Raw genomic sequence first — 22278 nt, forward strand, 5'->3', positions numbered from 1 at the left:
TTTTGATATCTGGGGAAAAGGTCTTCAGGAATCTCTCATCCCTGTTACGAATGGGGAAATCGGAGCCACCGTGTCCTAAAAGACTGCAAGGAAGTGGGACCAAACAAGTTTGGTTTCAATCTTGCCTCTTAAGATTTGTGGGAACTGGCTTTGTTGGCCATTTTCATCTTAGCCGTTTTTAACATCAGAAAGGTGCTTGTGATAGAAATGATTTCTCTGTATCGAAACACCATTTACTGGGTGAATAAGTTGGGTGGGGGATCTGGGGGGATGATTTCCAGTTGAGCAAACTGTAGTACCCAAACGCGGACAACCAGGAGGCAACAAGTTGGAGCTCAGCAAGGATGTTCTAGAGGGGGCTGAGCTAAAAGCAGAACCAGGTGCTACGAGGAACTTTGCTAACTGCCTTCTGGAAAGAACCTTGCAGTCAGTTACTTGGTGCCTCTCCCTCCCTCCCCCCACTCCCCAATCGTGTTGTCTAGACAGTGTTTTCCTAGCCCAATTCAGAGTATATCGTGTGGGACAGGAGGCAAAGCTTTTATGGAGTTGGGTTATTGAACATCCATCTCTTTCTTCTTATCTCTCCCAGCTGTGTCTCTGCCGTGGAAGGAGATTGGATTAGTCTGACAGGAGCCTTTGTCCCCGTCTCCCCATTCACACACACACGGCACGCATGAGTGCGCGCGCGCGCGCACACACACACACACACACACACACACACAGCTCAGATGATTATAAGAATGCTGATTGGATCCTTCATCCTAGAACAGATCAATTAGCTTGCATAGAGCTTAGTGGAAAGAGGCTTTTGGTTGGAGCCCCAAATTTGCTGCTGTGTGGCCTTCATCAAATCCTGTGGCCTCTCTGGATCTCAGTGAAAGAAACATCATTTGCTCTACCTACCTCTAGAGACCGTGGGCTTGTTGCTAAATTTGAGAGAAGTCAGCTGCTTTTATTAATAAGCACACATACAGGAATCAGGATTCCAAACCAGGTCCAGCTCCTGGTGGGCTCTATGTCTTCCTTCCCATCCACCCTCTACCCCTTCCCTTGCCAGGCCTGTTGCGAACTGGAATGTGCTGTTCTATTGGGGATCCAAGTGACCCTAGCTCTTCCAATGTCTGTTTATGCCTCCGTCTCGGAGAACCGACATATCCCATTCTGCAGGCTGGGTGTCTTGGGGGCCGAACCGTCTCCCTCCCGCCCGCGTGCTTTTTTATAGCTGTACTCTCGGAGAGGAACACGGCCACGGCCGTGGTGGTGACTAAAAGACCAGAACGGTTTTTCCCAGAGCATTTCATCAGCCCCTGAGGCTGAGGGGTTGGCTCAGCTGTGCCAGGGGCTGGCCCTCCCAGACAGCTCAGAGGAGCCCACCTTCCCTGGAGAGTGGAAGGACTCCACCAACCCTCAGGTCTGGCCCAGGTCAGGGGGGCAAGACCATTGAGAGCAGGAGATGAGGTCTGAGTGACAAGTGTGCTCAGGTCAGTATAATAGGAAGGTTGGAACCAAGCTGTCCCCTTGAGTCAAAATGAATGAGCCTTTCAGACATATATAACTGCCTGGGAAGCCATAGGAAGCTGGAGTGGAGCGGAAGTTGGCTGGCTCGGTGCTGGCCAGCGGAGGAGACCTGTTGAGATGGCTTGGAACAGGATTTCCAGAGCCCAAACTTTAGTGAGGATTGGCTGTGAAAAGTGAGTGCCCTCAGTGAGAGGGGGGAGGCTGGGGTGCTGAGGCAGGGAAGGAAACCACGTGATGGGAGAAGCAGCTGAAGAAACTAGGGCCATTTATCCCAGAGGAGAGTGGGGAGACAGGTAGGAGAGCTATTTCAAAGGGGACTTTCATTTAGAAGAGAAAGAAGTAGAAACAATGGGGGAGGAAGGGGGCGGAGAGAGAACTTGCAGAGGAAGGTTTTAACTCTAGAAGTTTTTGAATAAGGAGGGCTCTCCAAAAGTAGATTCTTGAGCTAGTAAGTTCTTCCTTCCTAGAGATATTCAAGTAGAAATCATACGGCTCCTTGTTGAGGAAATTCTAAGAGATGATCCTTGATCGGTTACAAGTTGACCTCAATTTCCCATCTCCCCTAAGGGCCCTCGGCCTTCCTGAGGAGTCGGGGGGCGGTGACAACCTGTGTGTGATTGAAGCAGAGGGAGAGCAGGTGGCAGACGACACACGATAGCAAGTTGTTCGCGTGGTCCTATGTGTGCAATATAGCTGCCCTTTTTGTCCTAGTCTGTAGGCCGTGTCTTTCCACCCACACCCATGTAATTCCTTCTAGTGTTGTCATGACCCAGTAGAACTTGAGTCTGTGATTCCACAGAATTCCCCACTCTCAATCCCATGATCCCTTGAATTGCCTGGCTCTGTGATCTTGGCAAAGGAGACCTGTCCTGACTTGGGCACGTACTGGCTGTGTGATCTTAGATTAGTCCTTTTCCCCTTGGCACTTCAGGGGCTCTATCTGTCTAGATGACCTCCTAGGACCCCTTCCAGCTCTGATACTCTGTGATCTACTTCTCTTATCAATGTGCAAAGGATTGACCTTTTTACGTGTTTGTTTTGTTTTGTTTTGTTTTGTTTTTACCAGCTAGCTCCAGGCAAGTACCTATTTATAAGTGTACCTGCTATGCTGTGTACATGAAGATGATGCTGTTGACCCGCCATCAGTGGGGCATACACACACTTTGGGTTCCAGAGCTGAGCCATTCACAGTCTGCCCCCCCACCCCTCCCATCCCCCATCTGTACCTCCCCCCTCCAAGCAACCTTGCTTTATAGCTTTGCCATCTACACAGTGCTAGCCCCATAAGTGCTCTAGGAGGTAAGCAGGCAGATAAGTAGGTACAGCTAGGTAGTGTCAAGCTCAAGTGTCAAGATTGCCACAGAGGAAAGAACTGAAGTTCTCAGTCATCGGGACTATGCTTGGTATCCAGCAATAGGCCTAGGTTCTAGTGCTGGATCCTACATTTACTAGCTGGGCAAATGACTTCTCATGGTAAAAATAGCACACGTTTCTCTAACACTTTGTAATTTGGAGAACACCATACAAATGTGATCTCATTCGATCCTCACAACCACCCTGGGAAGGAGGTACTCTTATCATCTCCATTTTATAGATGAGGAAACTGAGGCAGGCAGAGGCAAAATGACACCTAGCTAGTAAGTATCTTGGGGCTCATTTGAACTTGGGTCTTCCTGACAATAGGCCCAGCATTCTGTGCATCATGCCATACTTCCCTCAGTAGGAGAAATACCTCATAGACCTAAAAGCTTTAAGAGAAATGGAAGATGTGATTCTATAAGCACCCCCCTCCCCCCACATTAAGGGACTTGCCCAAAGACACATGGATGGTAAGTTATTGAACATGGCCTTGAACCCAGATCTTGTCACTCCAGCTCCACCACTCTTTCCCTGGTATCCCGTGGCTTCTTGGTGGTGTGCATGCTCAAGCCTAGGGACTCCGTTCATTGCCGGGGACTCTTATTTTACCTCAGATGAAGCGGCTTAGACGAGACAAAGTTCGTTCCTCGGCCTCATTAGCCCAATCCTCCAGCCCATTGGGCCAATGAGGCCAGACCACTCGAAATGCTTCCCAGCTTTGTAAAATAAACCAGTGGTAGAAGGTTCCCTGTGTGCCTGCAGCATGTGATCACCCCCCTCTCCTCCAACAGAAAACCCTCTCTTCCTTTGCCTCTAGGACCTGATTCGGAGAGATATCCTTTACTACAAGGGCCGCATTGACATGGATAAGTATGAGGTGGTCGACATTGAAGATGGGCGCGATGATGACTTCAATGTCAGTATGAAAAATGCCTTCAAGCTGCATAACAAGGAGACCGAGGAGGTGCATTTATTCTTTGCCAAGAAACTGGAGGAGAAGCTTCGCTGGCTCCGGGCTTTCAGAGAAGAGAGAAAGATGGTACAGGAAGATGAAAAAATAGGTAAGAAATCCAAAGAGACTCACCTGGAATAGAGCTGTGGTTGGCAAGGGTGGGATAAGCCACGGAACCTGGGCTTAAAACATCTGATGCCTATTTTCCCAGTGGGGGAATATTCTCCTGCGAGTTGTACGTGGGGGGGGAAAAAAGAGTACACGGCCGGTAACGAAGTATGAGTCGGCAGAAACCTTGCGTGGATTCTTCTTCTTGATACAAGCTGGGTAGTTTTGGGTAACTTACTTCATTTCTCTGAGCCTCAGTTTCTTCATTTGTTAAATAATCAATAATACTTGCACTTTACCAGTTGTGTGAGAGAAACCCTTTAGAAACCTAAAAGCAATAGAAATAATCCTGGCTCTAGCTTTGTTGAGAAGTCTTCTCAAACTTAGTGGTTTCTTAGTTGCCAATAGTGATGAGGACTGGGCCTCTTTCCAGTTCAAATATCACTCTGCTAGGAAGCTTCACCTGATCGCCCAATCTCCATTGCCCACGCCCTCCATTTTTAACTACTGTATTTAACTTTGTAATATTTATTATGTAGATATTTAGATGTAAGATGTACAGAACAGTCTCTATGCATACACATATACACAAACACAGACACATATACATAGATAGATAGATAGATAGATATGGGGGAGCTGCCTGATGTGATTCCTGATTTCAAATCCTACCTCAGATGGCATGTGTTGGCTGTGTGACTTAGGCAAATAACCTGACCTCTCTGGGTCCCAGGCAGCATCCTAGACTATTAAGTTGTAAAACAGGTCCCAGTCTACATTGATAGAAGTTCCCAGTACCAAATCTCAAGTCCAGTCCCATCCCCTCTGGTTTTTAGCCCTGCTTGAACATGAGTCATTTGTGCTTTTAACATCTCAGTGCCTGGTACCGTGGCAGTTGTGGTGGCGATGGCTCACATAACATGATCTGCATTCTCTCCTTTACTGTCCCACCTTTAGGCATAGGTGATTGTGGGAACCGTTAGAAGATACCAAATTACTACTATTTTCCATTCTTTGAATAGTGCTTCGAATCTCATTCTCTCTTCACACAGCTGGAGGGGAGCCTTTTAAAAACAGCTGATTAGAGGATTTGTAATGTCACAGTGGCTGCCACACAAAACCTGATCCTCTGGTTGCAAGCTGGATCAATAATGTAGCAATTACCAGTTAGTTTGTATTCAGTAACTGCCAGGAAGTGGTGTGGTCCTAGATACTATATCCAGAGAATTATTTGGACCCAATCCCAAACCTTCTGGCTGCTTATACTCTACCACAGACCTTCCCTAGTGGACTCCATCTTTTACCTGTCCCTTCCCAAGACAGCGAGCAATCTGATATAGGTTAAATATGTACCATCCTTTTCCATATTTGTCATTTTGTGCAAGAAAAATCAGACCAAAAGGAGAAAGGGAAAAACCACAAGAAAGAAAAAAACAAACAAAAAGGTGCAAATACTATACTTTGATCTCCACTCAGCCTCCATAGTTCTCTCTCTAAATGTGATGGGCATTTTCCATCCCAAGACTATTGGGATGAAGGCTTCCATTTTCATGGCTGAATGGCTGTGCTGGCCTCAACTCCATCCCTGACATCAAAAGGAAAGTGGGTCACCCTTGGGCAAAAGCTTGGCACTGCTTGGGGAGAGGAAGGAGCTGTGTCTAGAGGGTTAGGATCCTTGGCTCCCTGCTCCGTTGCCAATGGCTCAGGGCAATTGTCTCACCACAGGCAACTTGTGCGTTTCCTCTGTTGCAGGCTTTGAAATTTCCGAGAACCAGAAAAGGCAGGCGGCCATGACTGTCAGGAAAGTCAGTAAGCAAAAAGGTAAGCCCCTCCTTTGGTCCAGGGTTGAAAGATGAGTCAGCAGCAGGTCTAGAGGCTTCCTGCCTGGTCTGTATCGAGAGAGGCCAGCCATTTAGTGTGTGCTCTTGTAACAGAGGTTTAAAAAGAGAGGGAATAAAACAGTTAAAACCAAACCCAGTGCATTGACTGAATCTGAGAGTTTATGCACTAGTGCGCATCGGTAGTCCCCCACCTCTGCAAAGAAGGAGCTACATACTCTCAGGTCCTCCCCAAGGCTAGGTTTGTGCTGCTTGTTGTCTTTCCATTTTTATTGTTGTAAATAAGATTCCCCACTTTGTTTAGCCAGTTCCCAAATGATGGGCATCTATTTTTATTCCTGTTCTTTGCCATTACAAAAAAAAAAAAAAAAGTACTAAAGGGAATATTCTGGTGTACGTGAGGCCTTTCTTTTCTATTGTTAGCTTCTGTGGGGTATATGAGGCCTAGCAATGTTATCTTTGGAGCAAAGAGTATGGACAGATCAAAGAAAGAAAAAAAAAAACAACACCCTTTTGAACTCATTCAACCTGGGACTCAACTTACACATTTACTCAACCTGTTAAACAGGAAAATGGGGACATAGCTTGACACATTTTAGACACCTTAATAAATGTTTATGGATTGATTAAACCAACATTTCTCCAGCTAGGGCAAGAGGAAAGACACCCTCCGTTCTGTCCCCAGCTTGACCATTGAGATCCACTGTCACTTTCCCAAGACCATGTGACTTCCAACTTCATCAGCCAACACTACTTTCCTTTCCTCAAGTGCTCATCTGATTTCCCTTTCTTGGCAAGCTTGCTATTAAAAAAAAATGCTCTGATTCCAGGAACTGGGATGCCAACAACCATGGAAAAAAGCCCTGAATTATTCCCAAACCCCATTCATTGAGGGGGCTAAATGCCTACGAATAGCCAATTTTTGCTTAAACTGTTGTATTTACTGTTTATCCTGAGCATTTTCATCTCCCTACCAACTCCTCTGGCAGAGCCATCAGCTCCTCCCATCTCTTCTCCAATACCGAGAGGCTCGACTAAATGGTGATATGAGTGCCGGACTTGGCGGCAGAAAAGCTGAACTCGGATCCAAGCTTTGTCAGTAGCTTTGTCACTGGTTCTGGACAAGTCATTGCTCTGCTCTTAACCCTCCGGCTATAAAATAAGCATTAATAATATAGTGCTCTATTTGAGTTGCTACCATGCTCCCTGACGCATACCCTCTCTCACAAATATACAGTGCCAGTGGAAAGAGTAGACATGTCGGTAGTGAAGCATACATGTAGGGAGTACATATGACCGAGACAGCTCACATCTCTGGAATTTTGGAGTGGTGATGTCCTTACGCAAAATATTCTCACTCTGCTGCCTACTAGGTTCAGTGTCTCCTGGGTAGTTTACTTCTACGAGCTCTCCTTTCCACAGCTCTACTCCCAAATGCCCACAATAATTCTCTCGAATCTATAGCTTGTTCTCGTCTCTGCTTCCAAGGGTCCCGCTCCTCATAACCATTTCCATTGACTTGCCACATCCAGCGAGGGAGGTGAAAAGAAATTCCCTCCCTCCCAATACAGGGTGGTATAGACACAAAAGTTACGCTCCACGAAGATGTTTTCTGCCTTGACTGTGCCATGATTACTATCAAGGGTGGCAAACTTACTGTTTAATGACCTGCCAGTGGCATGGCTAATCTTTAGCCAGCTATAGGCAAACTACCCGTCTCAGTTTTCATCAAGTAACCTTTATACTTTGTAAAGGAATATCAGTGAGTAGGTAATGCCTTTGTACCTGCCCCATTCTGTGATTTTATTTATCTACAGTGGGAGTGGGGAGATCGTCAAGCGTCAAGTTCCCTGTCCTCCCCACTGTAATAACACTCAGAACATGTGGTGTAGTGGACATTAAGTCAAAAAGACCCTGGGTTCGAGTTCACCTGTGGACCATCCTGGTTGTATGATGTGGGGCAAGTCATTTACCGGGTACCTCTTGGTACTTTGGACAGCTCTCAACTTGAAATGGTAGAGTTGCTACCAATCTGCATTGGAACAAGTTTTCTTGCTATGAGTTTCTCAGATCGATGAAACATCATTCCCTTCTCCCACAACCCCTCTCCCCCCCTCCCCCTCCCCCATACATACATAATATACATCTATAACATGTACCTCCTTGGTGATTGTGAAGAAAATGCTGTGATTATAAGGAACTTGAGAAATGCAGTCAGTCAGTTACCATTTGTGAAACACCTACTATAAACCCAGCTAAGAGCTGGAGATAACAAGAAAAAAAGGAAAAAAGCAGGCACTGCCCTCAAGGCTCTCACAGTCTGATGGAGGTTGGTCTTGTCCAATGCCCTTGAATTTAAAGGGAAAGTCTTTTGCTTTGAAATCCTTGGTTCTAACAGTATTCTCCCTCACCAAGGAAAGAAATGCTTTCGTGCAATTTAGTCCGAATTGGTCAGGCATCCACTGTGCTCACTGTGCTGGGTGGTTGAGAGGAGCTGGGAATGCTGAGGGAACAGCCAAGGTTTTAAATCAGACCCCCATTCCCACACAAAAGTATCTGGGGCAGTTTCAGAATAAAGACAAGAGAATAAACTGCTATTGTAATAGCCGGCACGGGGTCTGTGTTTGAGCCGTGCTTCTTGATTGTGCCAGGGGTCCTTCCTACCTCTACCAGTGCAGCCCAAGTGCTGGCAGCTTCTGTCATGTTAGAATTGCATCATGGAGAGTCCTAGGGACAGACTGCTTCCCAAGGCCAGCCAGCCATTGTGTCTGTCACTGGGAGCGACTCTACCTACCCCTCCCTGTTCGCCAGGCATGATAAACTATTCTTCCCTGTGATACCTTGGACAGATCCCTTGCATTCTCTGGAGGGAACTGGATTCCAGGTAACAGGTGTTCTCTGTATCACTTCCAGCTTTGACTTGCTGTGATGCTTTCCCTGGCACAATCTGGCCTGAAACTGCCCCTAGAATTACTGACCTCTTAATCTCTGGGGCCAGAGCCCAGTACTTACCTTTCTTGACCTCTGTGCAGCAGCTGACATTGTTGGCCACTCTCTCTCTCTCCTCCTGGATGTTGTCTTCTCTCAGGGTTGTCATGACTCTATACTCTCTTGAATCTTTTCCTATTTGTCTGGTCCCTCCTTACTTTCATTTGGGGAATCCCTGTCTCTGTCTCCTCTCCCAAACTCCTCTTTTCTCTCCTGAATTCTTCCCCCTCTTTTCTTTCCCCTCATCTCCCCTCCCTTTCCCTTTGTCTCTCTCTCCTCTACTCCTCCTCCTTCCCCTCCCTCCTCTCTCTCTCTCTCTCTCTCTCTCTCTCTCCCTCACACACTCCCTCTCTCTCTCCCTCTCCCCTTCCATCTCTCTGTCTCTCACCTCTATCTAGATAACTGATCTGTATATCCAACCCTAATCTCTGAGCTCCATCCTGAGTCCCCCACTCTATTGGACGTTTCCAACTGGAATTCCATAGACATTTCAGGCTCAACATGTCCAAAATAGAAGTCGTTATCTCTCCCCAAAAAACCATTCCTTTTTTTTTTTTTTTTAACTTTCTCTGTTTCTGTAAAGGGCGCCACTAGCATTTTAATCTCTCAAGATTCATTAGCCCAAAGTCATCCTTGAGTCTTGAAACCCCTTCACCCAGTGACATCCACTAAGTTGCCATGTCATGTCAATTCTACCTTGAAACATTTCTCATCTCTGAACCCTTACTTTACAAAGCTACCGCTGTTGAGCTTACAGGCTCTCACAACCTCTTGCCAAGAGCATTATAACAGCCTCCCAATTGGGCTTCCTATCTCATGTCTCCTCCAGCCCATCTCACACACTTCTGCCAAAATGATACTCTCAAAGCACCTAATTTTAGCCAAGTCATTTCCCTGCTTAAAATACTCAGTTTCTCCTTATTGTCCCCTTAGAATCTCTTATTTCCTTCAAAGCTCATATATGAGGACAGTATCAGTTTAAAAAAAAAAGAAAAGTAGATCAAAATACCTGACTAGAGAAGCAAGTAACCAAAAAAAAAAAAATGGAAATTGTCCAGTGTTTGATAAATGTAGAATACAAAGTACCCCTGCAAAAGAGTCTCTTTTTAAAAAAGAACTGTTGGGAAAACTAGAAAACAATTTGGCAAAAATTAGACTTAGATCAGCATCTTGTACCATATACCACAATGAGCTCAAAATGGATATGGGACCTGAATATAAAGGACATACCATTAAAAAAAAATAGAAAAGAACAAAATCAAGTATCTTTCATAACTATAACTGGGGTTGAAGTAGGGGATGGGGAAGAATTATTTTTTTAATAGCTTTTTATTGACAGCATATGCATGGGTGATTTTTGCAACATTGTCCCTTGCACTCACTTCTGTTCCAACTTTTCCCTTCCCTCCCTTCCCTAGATGATAGGCAGTCTCATACATGTTAAACATGTTAAAGTACATCCTAGATGTGCAGATCCGTACAGTTCTCTTGTTGCATAAGAAAAATCGGATTCAGAAGGTAAAAATAACCTGGGAAGAAAAACAAAAATGCAAGTAGTCCACATTCATTTCCCAGTGTTCCTTCCCTGGGTGTAACTGCTTCTGTCCATCATTGATCAATTGGAACCGAATTAGATCTTCTCTTTGTCAAAGAAATCCACATCCATCAGAATACATCCTCATACAGTCTTATTGTTGAAGTGTATAACGATCTCCTGGTTCTGCTCATTTCACTCAGCATCAGTTCATGTAAGTCTCTCCAAAACTCTCTGTATTCATCCTGCTGGTCATTTCTTACAGAACAATAATATTCCATAACATTCATATACCACAATTAATTCAGCCATTCACCAATTGATGGGCAGCCCTTCAATTTCCGGTTTCTAGCCCTTACAAAAAGGGCCACCACAAACACTTTTGCACATATAGGTGATGGGGAAGAATTCTTAACTGAACACGGAACAGAGATAAACATAAAAGATTAATAGACTTTTGTGGCTACATAAAATTGAAAAGCTTTTGCATGAATAAAATCAATCAAGACAGATTAAGAAGAGAAGTGGTTTCGTGGGAGAAATGCTTTGTATTATATCTGATATGCTTAATATGCAGGGAATTGACACAGACAAAAAACACCAAAAGCCATTTCCTAGAAGACAAAAGAGTTGAAGGATATGAATAATTTTCAAAGGAAGATTTGCCAACTATAAGTGATTCCATGAAAATAGGCACCATATCACCCCTAGTAAAAGAGACAAATACAAACAACTCAGCGTCTACTACTTCACAGTATGTCAGTTGGTAAAGATAAACAAACGATAGAACTAGTCGCTGCTGCAGGGGCTGGAGATGGACAGGTACAATGATACACTCTTAGTGGAGATAGGAAGGAGTGTGACCATTCTGAGTTTCAGTTTTGAATGAGGAAAGAAAAGTGACTAAACTGTCCATATTCTTTGGCTTTACAGTTCCACTACTGGGCACAAACTGGAGGAAGTCAAAGACTTCCAACATCCAAAATCCAAAGATTCAATAAATAATAAAATACTCTGTGTGTGGTAAAACAACAGTTAGAAGCTATCATTTGTGGAACAGCCGAAAAAACCTGTAGCATATGTATATGATAAAATGTTATTGTGCAATCTGAAATAATGAATGTTAGGAATTCAGAGAAGCAAAATAAGATTTACATGAACGGATGCAGAGAGAAAATAATCAGAACCTAGAAAACAATATACCAAAATGCCAATTAAAAAATCATCAGAAGAAAGGTGAAGTCTGAGTAATGGATGACCCATTATAATATCTTAGAGGGTATGTTATAAGAGGGATTTCTTGGATGTTTAGATTGGATCAGATGAACAATGAATTTTGGTGATTCTGTACTTTTGTAATGGACAAACCAATTCAAGTCCCGGAGAAAAGAAAGTGAAGCCATACTTCCCTTATTGCAGAGAGATGGGGAGTTAGTTATCAGAGCAGATGTGCTTTAACTTAATGGTTTTTATTTGATTGTATTTTATTTTCATGTTTATCTTTTTTTCACAAGTGGGCGTGGAGGGTTCAAAAGTAGGCATGAGAAATAACTGGTGTAAGGTATCGGTACTATATGTGTGTGTCTGTATACATACATACATGCATACATACATGTTGGTGTGTGGCAGCTCAATGATGCTGCAGTAGATAGAGCACTGGAACTGGAGCCAGAAAAACCTGAGTTAAAATTCAGCTTCAAATACTTTCTAGCTGTGTGACTCTGGCTAAGTCACTTACCCTATATTTGTCTTAATTCACTAGAGAAGGAAATGGTCAACCATTCTAGTATCTTTGCCAAGAAAACCCCGTGGACAGTACTGAAATGATATCATCCATGGAGTCACAAAGAGTTGGACACAACTGAATAACAACATACACACAAACACACACACACACGATGAGACACATTCATACTCCTAGGAATGTTACTTGTGTGTGTGTGTGTGTGTGTGTGTGCTCTGAGGCAATTGGGGCTAAGTCACACAGCTAGGAAGTGTTAAGTGTCTGAGGTCAAATTTGAACCCAGTTCCTTCTGACTTCAGGGCTGGTACTCTACCGCGCCACCTAGCTGCCTCTTATAATGTGACACCTTAAAGAAATCAGTTCTCAGAACTGAGAGAAAAACCACCTAATCCAACCAAGAGCAACAAGCCCCTTTATTTTACATAACTGACAAGTGCTCATTTGACCTCTCCTTGAAGTATTCTAATAAGGTATAATCCACTGCCTATCAAGGTAGCCATTCCACTTTTAAATAGTTATAATATTGAAAAGGTTTTCCCTCCTCAATTGATAAGTGGTCAAAGGATGTGAAAAGCAGTTTTCTGGTCAAATCCAAACAATTTGTCGTCATATAGAAAATGCTCCAAATCATTATTAATTAAAGAAATGCAAATTAAAACAACCTTGACATCTATCAGATTGTCTAAAATGACGAGAGGAAAGCACCAATGTTAGAGGGGACACTAATTCACTATGGAAATTGTGAGCCGATCCAACCATTTTACAGAGCAATCTAGAATTTTGCGGAAAGGATTGTAAAGCTTCCTATTATCCTTTGACTCAGCAATACCACTATTACCTCTGTTTCCCAAGATGATTAGGGAAAGAGGAAGAGAACCTATATGTTGTAAAATATTTCTGGCAGCTATCTTTATTGTGGCAAAGGACTAGAATTGAGGGGATGCCCATCAATTGGGGAATGGCATTAAAAAATGTGGTATATGATCATGATGAAATATTACTTATGTTATAATAAATGATGAGCTCAACGATTGTACAAAAACATGGCAAAGACTTGCATGAAATAATGAAAAGCAAAATGAGCGGAACCAAGAGAACATGGCACATATTGTCTTAAGAACACCTTTGAGAAATCAAGTCATTTTAACTATTATAAACAGCCAAATTAACTAACAAGACCTATGAAGGAAGATGCTATTTGCATCCAGAGAAAGAACTGATAAATAGAAGGATATATAGAATGGTAGCCATCTCTAGGGCAGAGAAAAAACTGATAAATAGAAGGATGTATAGAATGGATTTTTATATATATATATATATATATATATATATATATATATGTTTCTGTCTAATGGTAGCCATCTCTAGCATAAAGTAGGGTGGGAATAGGGAGAACAAAAGTTATATCATAACTTTATTATATATGTAAAAGGAAAAGCAAGTTGTACATAATTGATTTGCAGTTTTAAGCCTCTTTTCTATTCTGTTATGAAAATGCTTTTTTTATTTCTTAAGTTTAGATTTTGAAATAATAATTCATTAAAAAAAAAAAGTTTTCCCTTTTATTAAGCCTCTATTTGCCTGTATGACTCTTCCACTCATTGCCCCTAGCTGTGGTCTTTGGCACCAAGCAGAACTGATCTAGATCTCTCACCTCTCATCTTTCCCAGTAATTGAGCACAGCTACCAGGTCCCCTTCGAATCATTCCTTCCCATATTTTTAACAGTCTTCATGGAGTAGGAGCCTAAGGCCATTTTCACCATCCTGGTTGGCCTCTTGTGGCTAATTCCAGATTTTTTTTTTCATTTTTCCAGAAATGCAGGGCCCAGTATTGAACACAGTTCTCCATATTTGGTCAGCTACACAGTCAGTTGAGTAAAGCAGGATTATTGCCTCCATTGATCTGTACCTAACTGCATTAGCTTTTTCAGCTGCCATATCACACCGGTGACTCATTAAGCTTGCAGTCCACTAAAAATCCCCAGGTCTTTTTCAGATAAAGTGTTATCTAGCTTTATCTCCCCCATCTTGTGCTTGTGATGTTGATTTTCCAAACTGAACCATGAGACGACCATTATTCCTGTTTAATTTCACCTCATTTGATTCAACTCTAGCATGTTAGCTCCCTCCCAGCTTTGTACTGTCTGCAGATCTGATCAGTCTGCCATCCATGCCTTTAAGTCACTTGTAAAAATATTGCGGAGAACAGTCAAGGACTAGAGGAATGTTACTTCAAGTTGACATCAGACCATTCATCTTTGGATCCAGCCATTGACCGGTTCAGAGTCTACCCAAGTCTACCTAGCCTTAAGTTCTCTTTTCTTCACAACAAATTTTGTCAAGTGTTCTGATAAACTCTAAGCAAATGTCTACCAGCATTTTCCTGATCTACCTTATCAAAAAAGACAATTGTCTGACTTGGGCTGTTCTTGAGGATGCTTTGCTGTCTCTTTGTGATCATTCCTTTTCAAAATTTGGATCCTCCTTCACTCCACCCCCATCCCCTATAATTTTACAGAGTAGGAAACTAAGGTCCAGAGAAAGAAAATGACTTGCCCAGATCACCCAAGATCCAGTGCCACTGATCTATTGGCTGTTCCAGGAACGAGATCCTCCATCTTTTGGCTCTGGGCACTCTCGGTGGTGATCCCCTATGTCTGACCATCCCGGCTTCCTTTAAGTTCCAGTTAAAATCTCACAGCATTTCAAACACAGGATAAAATTCTACAGGAAGCAATCCTTTGGAATTCCAGCCTCTTCCTTCTGTTCATTAGTTCCTATTTATAATGTGCACAGCTTTCTTGTATATTTATTTGTTTGCCCGTTGTCTACCACATTAGATTACAAGCTCCTTGAGGGCAGATAGTAACTGTCTTTTGCCTTTTTTTGTATCCCCAGCATTTAACATAGTGCCAGGCACATAGTAGGTATTTAATAAATGTTTATTAATCCCAGATCTTGAGCTGGTAGGAACTTCATAAAACAATTAGTGTAACCTCTCATTTTATAAAGAAGCAAACAAGCCTGGAGAAAAAGGGACTTGCTCAATGTTAGTTCTAGTATTTGAACCTGGACCCTTTGATTACAAGCCGAGTATTTTTATCCCTCCGCCATGATTTGTTCCTTGGCCATCGTCATTTGGACAAATTATCTGGAAACAGGTGTAGTCTATTATAGAGAGCCTCAGAATGAGCTGGGAGACTCATTTGGCCGCTTTATCAACTCACCATATGTCTTCTCTTTTCTCTGGATCTCAGTTGTCTTACCTGAAAGTGTTTCCCCCTCCTTAGGGGAAGGAGGGAATGTGCCTTTATTTAGTGTTTACTATATGCCGGCCACTGTGCTACCCCAAGATGACAAAGATTGGAGATGAGACACTCTGCTGTTCACGCTCTGTGTCACTTTCCTTATGGCCTCGCTTTACTCTTCTGGAAAAGAGGTATGCATGCTAGATGATCTCTCGGGTCCCTTCCCAGTTCTAACATGTTATGGACTTAAATTGAATGCAAAAAAAGGCCACTTACACCCGACTTCTTACTTCGAATTACATCAAGCCTCCAGTTGCGTGATTAGGACAGCATTGTAATCTTCTAAGACGCTCTCTTCTGTAGACAAAGGCACAATGGAACTATGGATAGGGGAGGATTAAATTGACTTGCTGTTTTCCCCTCCCTCTTTTTTCCCTCTGTCTAGGTGCCAACTACTCCCGGGCTGTCCCTCCAGCTTACCCACCACCCCAGGACCCTGTGAATCAGGGACAGTACTTGGTGACGGATGGCATCACTCAGTCCCAGGTCTTCGAGTTCTCAGAGCCCAAGCGAAGCCAGTCGCCCTTCTGGCAAAACTTCAGCAGGTTAACTCCCTTTAAAAAATAGCGTCCAGTGGGAAATGTCAGATTTTAAGAATAAATAAAATTATATTTCTAGTTGGACCTTTTTTCGGAGAAGCATTGTTGCAATTAATATTTACATGCATACACACACACACACACACACACACACACACACACACACACACACACACTCACCCCCTGCGTATGTATATATGGAGAGAGCGAGATAGAGAGAGTGAGAGAGAGAGAAAGATGTACCGAAGGACCAAAAATGAGTTTTCCCATCGTTGGGGGAACAAGAAAACCTGTTAGTAGATAGGAAGATGTACCAATGATTTCTAACCATGTGATCCCACCTTGCCTTTTTTCTGTTCTCTCACTCTCTTCCTTTAACTTAAAAAAACAAACAACAACAAGAACAAAAAAAAAAAAAAAAAAAAAAAACACCTTGCCTTTTCTTGTGTCCCCCAAATGACTTTCTGGTTACCCTGTGGTTAATTCGCTGATCTGTCTTTTACAATCATGAATGTTCTTGTGTTTTGATTTTTTTAAAGACATAAATGATGATGATTTTCTTTGCTGTAGTTGGGTTTAGGGGATGGGGTTGGATAGTCTCCCCCCTTCTCACCTTTTAATTTGTCTTTTGAACCGGAAAGCGTGGGGGGCGGGGGTCAACCCCTTTCCTTCTCCCTCTGCCTCTGGCAAATATTTCTGAAGACTCACCCACCCCCCAAACAATATTTCTCCCAGCATCCTCTGTTCTCAATTGTGCTAGTCAGGATGTGCTCTATTGTGCCCTGTTGCATTCCACTAGGTATTTCTATTGCTTTTACTATTTTCTATGTGTTTGGGGGGAGGGGGGAGGGTTGTCCCACCAAAACTGGGGGAACATCAGGGTTTTCTGATCTGGGAGATGCTTCCTATCAAATTGGCTTCTGTGCATCTTTGATTCCCCTCTCTGGGCTTGCTGGGTGACCCCAGGATGTTGCAGATGGAGAAGGTACTGGGGAATGGGGTGGGGTCAGTCCTCCTTTGGCCCCTTGTCTTCTTCTTTGGGCAAACTGGTTTGGTTGTAGGATACTTTCCAGCCCTACCGAGTGCAAAATCTTTTTTTCCATAAGGTTTCTAGGCTCTGCCCTCCGGGGGCACGGCTGTGGATTGTGTGGCTTCGGCTCCTCCTTCAGCCTAGTTAAGAAGGCTGATGTCTGCTGTTAGACTGAGGAAAGGGTCCAGTTGTGACTTCCCCCCCATTTGTGGGCTGTGGGGGGGGCAGCTCTAGGCCCTTTGGGAGGCTACCCTGGTTACCCTACCCCACTGGGCAGGGACAACCAATGACTTCTCGGCATCTAGCCTGATGCTCACTGTCCTGGGAAGGGCCCGAGATGAAAAGTTGCCAGTTGAGAAAGATCAGAAACCTATCTGGACAGAGTAGAGGCCTTGGCCAAACAAATTGATTGCAATAACCCATGTGGAGGGAGAGGAGCTGCAAATGTACACCTTCTCCTCCCTCCTTCCCCTCCCTCGCTTTCTTTTTTTCCTTCTCTCTGCCTGCTCTCTCCTCTCCTCTCTCCCTCTATTTTATTTCCCTTTCCTTTTCTCTCTCCCACCAATATCCCTTTCTCTTTCGGGAAGTTTCCATCAGCTAACATAGTGAGTCTTTACTGAGCACCTGTGTGCCCAAGCCTGTGCTGAGCATTCAGGAAAACTGAGGCAAATAAGATCTGGTCTGTGTCCTCGGGGGACTTCCAATGTAGTTGGTGGAGGAGGAGAGAGAACAGGAAGGGTCCTATTAGATTCTGGGCCAGAGGAAGAGGAAGACCATGGTCTATGCTGGTCTGGGAGGTCAGGAACAGATAGATGCCTGACTTGGCTTCATTGGTAGAGTTCTTTCCGTTTGGGAGAACCCGGGTTCTCTTGCCGTAGTTTTCCCACTGGGAATGCAGCAGGACATTGTAAGCCAGTAGTCAAGATGTTGGGAAGTGGGAAGACCACACCACAAGGTAGTGTTACCAAGGCTGAGAAGGAAGTTTCCCAAGCTCCATGGTAGCTAAGAGGGAAACGTGAGGTTTTGATCTGGAGTGAACCTTGATTGTCCCTCTCCCTTCTGCGTTTTACAGAGGGGGAAACTGAAGCCCAGAGAGTGCCAAAGGTCACCAATCACAATTGGTAGTCAGGATTTGAACCAGGAATTAGCCTGCTACACAATAGCGAAGTTAGAGCTGGCAGAGCTTCCCTGGTTCAACTGTTTGTTCTGTGCCTTGAAAGAGAGCAAGAATAGAGTATTTTTGGGTGAAGTGGATGCTTGTCATAGCTCTGGTTCACATCATGAAGGTAGCTGAGCCTGAGCAGGCCACCCACAATCAGAGCCTGGCATCTTCCTTCCTGAGAGTGCCCCTGGAGAGCATAGTTTGGCAGAGCCTTACCTACTTGGTGTAGACACAACCAAGCCAGATTGGGCCAAAGCAGAAGGCAAGCCACTGAGGAAGGAGTGGGGGGATTAGCATGAAAAAGAGGGGTTGCAAGTTTTTCTGTCCCCTTAATGAGGCAGCCTTGTCTAGCCTTAAAAGCCTCAGGCCTAGCCAACGGAGCCCCCAAGGGTCGAATGCAGTATCCTGAGCAGGGGATGAGGGATGGATGCTCAATTCACTCATGTGATCTGGGCAAATGGAGTCTATTCCTCCAGATAGATTGTGCACTTTGGGCAGATGCCCACCTCACTTCCCTTTGGAAATGAGAATGAGTACCTACTGAGCAGCCTCCCCACTTAGGACCTGCCCACCTTCCCGAGGCCGGCAAGGCCCCAGTCCCCACCCACATTGCCTGCTCTTCAGGCTTCTGAGTCAGGGCTAATCAGCCCTGCCATCCTGCTCATCTCCTCCCCTGCTAGCCAGGGATGGCCACCTGTTCTAGCACCTCACTGACAGTATTGATTTGGCTTTTTTTTTTCTTTCTTTTTGCACTCTAGGGAAGGCCCCCGGGCCCATAGTGATGAAAGTGGGCCAGCCACTGAACCAAAGTGGGTTGGGCTGAGCAGCCTGGCTGCAAATGGGCTGGGCTGGACCAACTGCTATGTAGAAAATGGTCTTCAGGAAGCTCTCTCCCCCAATTTCCCTAGTGTTGCTATATTCCTCAGCCCACTTAACTGTCAGTTCCTGCATGGCATCAGTTGATTGTAGCTTTTTCCTGAGGAGACGGGAAGAGAGAGTCCCTGAGCTAGGTCCGGTTGGGTTTTGTTTCTTTTCTTTTTTTCAGTAGGGCACTCTGGCTAGGTGGGGGGTGGGGGAGGGAGTAGGGAGGGGGGTTGGGGGGGAGGGAAGGGGCCTATAGCCGTAACTCCAAAACACCTACCTAGGGCTCCATCTTGAAGGCACGTCACTGCCTCCAAGAGGAGGAGGTTGGCTGGGCCTAGGATGGAGCCTAACAGTGACATTTCTGTGCTCTTGGGTGGGCTGGGCTGGGTGGGCGACACTTGTTTTGGGCCTCCCCAGCTGTGTACATCTGCCAGTTTCATTTTTCTGTTTATATCTGACTGTTTGACCCTATCCAACAAATGTCCAAATTGTGTGTAAAAACAAAAATAAAATATGTTTAACAAAAAAGAGAGAGAGAGAGAGAAGTGTTGTGAAGACACTGAGCCTTATGAAAATATTTATGGAGCTAAATAAAAAGTCAAAAGATACTTCTGGGTTTGCCTCATTTTTTTCAATCATTTCCAAGACAAAAGCAAAAGCAAAAAATGCATATTTCACACCGGGGTCCCATGGGTAGGGACGCTTACTCTTCTGGTTGCAGGCATGGCTGGGAGGTGGGCTGGGGGTGGGCTCCCGAGCCCCAGGTTTGGCCTGGCCTCTCTTCTAGTGACACCCAAGCAGTCTCAGAACCTCACGGTGCATACGTGTACCCATTGACTACCCCAGCCCTTAACTCTGCCCTGATTTTGAGCCCAGCTTGGTCTCCTCCCCTCAGGATTGGACTAAAGGAAACCCCCTGCTGTCTTGCCCCTCTCCTCTCATGCCCCTCAATACAGATCCAGCCCTTCCTTGGGGCCTCCCCATTCCTTCCCAGACATTCTGGACTTCCCTCCCCTAGTTTAGCCCATGGCCCATCTACTTAGCATACTGTTCTCTGATGTCTAAGGTGGGACAAGTTGGGTGGTCAGTGGAGGTCAAGGACCCGGATTTTCTAGCTGTGTGACCAAGGGTGTCGCTTCAATTCTGAGTCTCGGTTTCTTCAACTGTAAAACTAGGGAGTTGGACTAGAAGCTATCCAGTCCAATCTCCTCATTTTCCATTGGAAGAAATCGAGACCCAGGAAAGTTTTTTGTGGTATGTCCAATGTCATACCCATGGAATCCTAGGTCTACAGATAGAAAGCACCTCAAAGGCCAACTTGATCTTTTCCACTGAAGGAAACTTGAGACCCAGAGGACAATGATTTGTCCAGGGTCACACATACACAGAAGACAGTGTACCAGGAGATCACCATAAGCCAACCTCCTCTACCTGCCCTCTATACTCACAGGAGTCCTGCCCAGCTCCCTAATTCAGGCACGGGCTGAGAGCACAATTTTGAAATGAACTCTGCGAATTGGAATAATTGCATGGCTGCCTTCTAAAGTTAGACCTCCTGATAGTAGAGGGTAAGCTTTCACCCCCTTCTAGAAGAATGGGCAGTATAATGAGAATTAAGTCTTCAATCAAACGAATCCAGCTCTATTGGTAAAGAAGCTGGCCAAAGCTCGGGCATAGAAGATTCCCATTTCCCTTAGAATCAGCCCATGTGGGTGACTGCCCACTTAATTTCCATGGAAAGTCAGCATTCTCTCACAGACCAGGGAGCTCTTGGTCCATATGAAACCTCCTTGAGACCTATTTGGAGAAAACATTTTTAGAAATACCGAGAAAAATGAGTCTCTGGGCCTTGTCCGTAGTCTTTCCTCTTTTCATTAGTCACCATTTCCCCTTCCCCCTCCCCACACTGTCAGGCTCTGCCAACATGTTTGTCACCAATTCATCATACCCATTAAGTGTCTTCTCTGCATTGGACACTGCACTAAAGTCTGGAGATACAAAGTTGACCTTCTGGTTCTCAAGGAACTTACAGTCTATTGGACTTACTTAGTATATTCAAATGAGCATATATTTTCCCATCCCATAGTGAAGGCTAGATAGATAGTACTGTCTTCCAGGCCCTTCTGGAGCACGTGGGTCATGTGAATTAACCTGAAGGATGAACTAGCTAGTGGGTACAGTGTACCACTCTATCAGGTGCTGGATTTGTTAACAGATAAACAAGAAAAGAAAATAAAAAACAAACAAAATCAAGTCATTGGCCATGCGTTCACAATTCAGCACCTACATCCACCACCTCTGCTAGGAGGCAAGAAGCCTGTGGCTCCATTAGTACTGCAAACTCATCGTTGAACACTGACTGTGCCTTTGGGCTGCTGCTTCTTGCTCACAATAGGAGAGATGGTAATAAAACAAGATGGGAGGCTGCGGATCTGGACCTTTCTGAGTTTTGTGTGTGGAGACTAGGATACTGGAACATTTATGTGTCCCTATGCTCTAAAGGAAGTATTTAAGGGAGTTTCCCAGACAGGAAGTCATTGAGTATTAGACTAATGACAAGTGGAAGCTGAGGTCCCAGACATCCTGTCAGCTGGCCCTAAAAATAAAGGGTTATAAACAAACACAAACTTCCACGGCCCTAAAATAGACAACAGGAGCGACTATTTCAGAATATTCCAGGCAAAAGGGTGGGGAAGGGCAGGGGATGGAAATGTCCTCAACTTCCATTATGACATACAAAAAAATGTCTTTAATCTGGCTTCAGCTGCCTTAATGTTGTCTTGCTTTACCTTATTGTCGTTGTTGCCTGAAAGTTCTCCTGGTTCTGCCTTCCTTGCCCTGTTCAAGTCTTCCCATTTCTTTCCAAATTTCCCTTATTTTCTTTTTCTTACAGTTCAATATTATTTCATTATTCTCACAAGGCAGTTTATTCAGTACCCTCCTCCCCAATTGATGGCATTTAATTTCTTTCCACCTCTCTGTTCCTGCAAAAAGAGCTACTATTAAGATTTTGGTACGTGAGTCCTTTATTTCTTTCTTTGATCCAGTGATCAGAAAGGTACCAGGGAGTACTGATATTATCAAAAGATCCCATGGAACTCAACAAGGTTGTGGAGTAAGCTTGGGGTGAACTGCCGCTGCCCATTGCTTCCCCATTTGAAGCTAGTTCAGTAGTGTTATAACCAACTCTTAGAATGAGAGGAGAATCTTTTATTCAGAGATTCTCTTGAGAAGCAGGTGCTCACAGATGAGGTATCCTGAATACAGAAGCAGAGCAAGCTTTATACTTAGTTTGGTTCCTTATCCCTCCCTTCAAGATTAGGGTTCGTGGGC

General features: G+C 44.4%; 1 protein-coding gene across 6 annotated transcripts in view; it reads left to right on the forward strand.

The window, feature by feature from the left end:
- The window catches only part of ARHGEF9 (Cdc42 guanine nucleotide exchange factor 9), a 244133-nt gene extending 224580 nt beyond the window's left edge, over window positions 1-19553 (forward strand). For all 6 annotated transcript variants that reach the window (XM_051969023.1, XM_051969021.1, XM_051969025.1 and 3 more), the window contains 3 exons: window positions 3695-3938; window positions 5690-5758; window positions 15736-19553. In XM_051969023.1, the coding sequence (XP_051824983.1) occupies window positions 3695-3938; window positions 5690-5758; window positions 15736-15917 (495 nt within the window). In that variant the 3' untranslated portion in view covers window positions 15918-19553. The remainder of the gene's footprint in view (window positions 1-3694; window positions 3939-5689; window positions 5759-15735) is intronic.
- The last annotated feature ends 2725 nt before the right edge of the window (window positions 19554-22278 follow it).

Source organism: Antechinus flavipes, chromosome X (assembly GCF_016432865.1).
Source record: "Antechinus flavipes isolate AdamAnt ecotype Samford, QLD, Australia chromosome X, AdamAnt_v2, whole genome shotgun sequence".
NCBI lineage: Eukaryota > Metazoa > Chordata > Mammalia > Dasyuromorphia > Dasyuridae > Antechinus > Antechinus flavipes.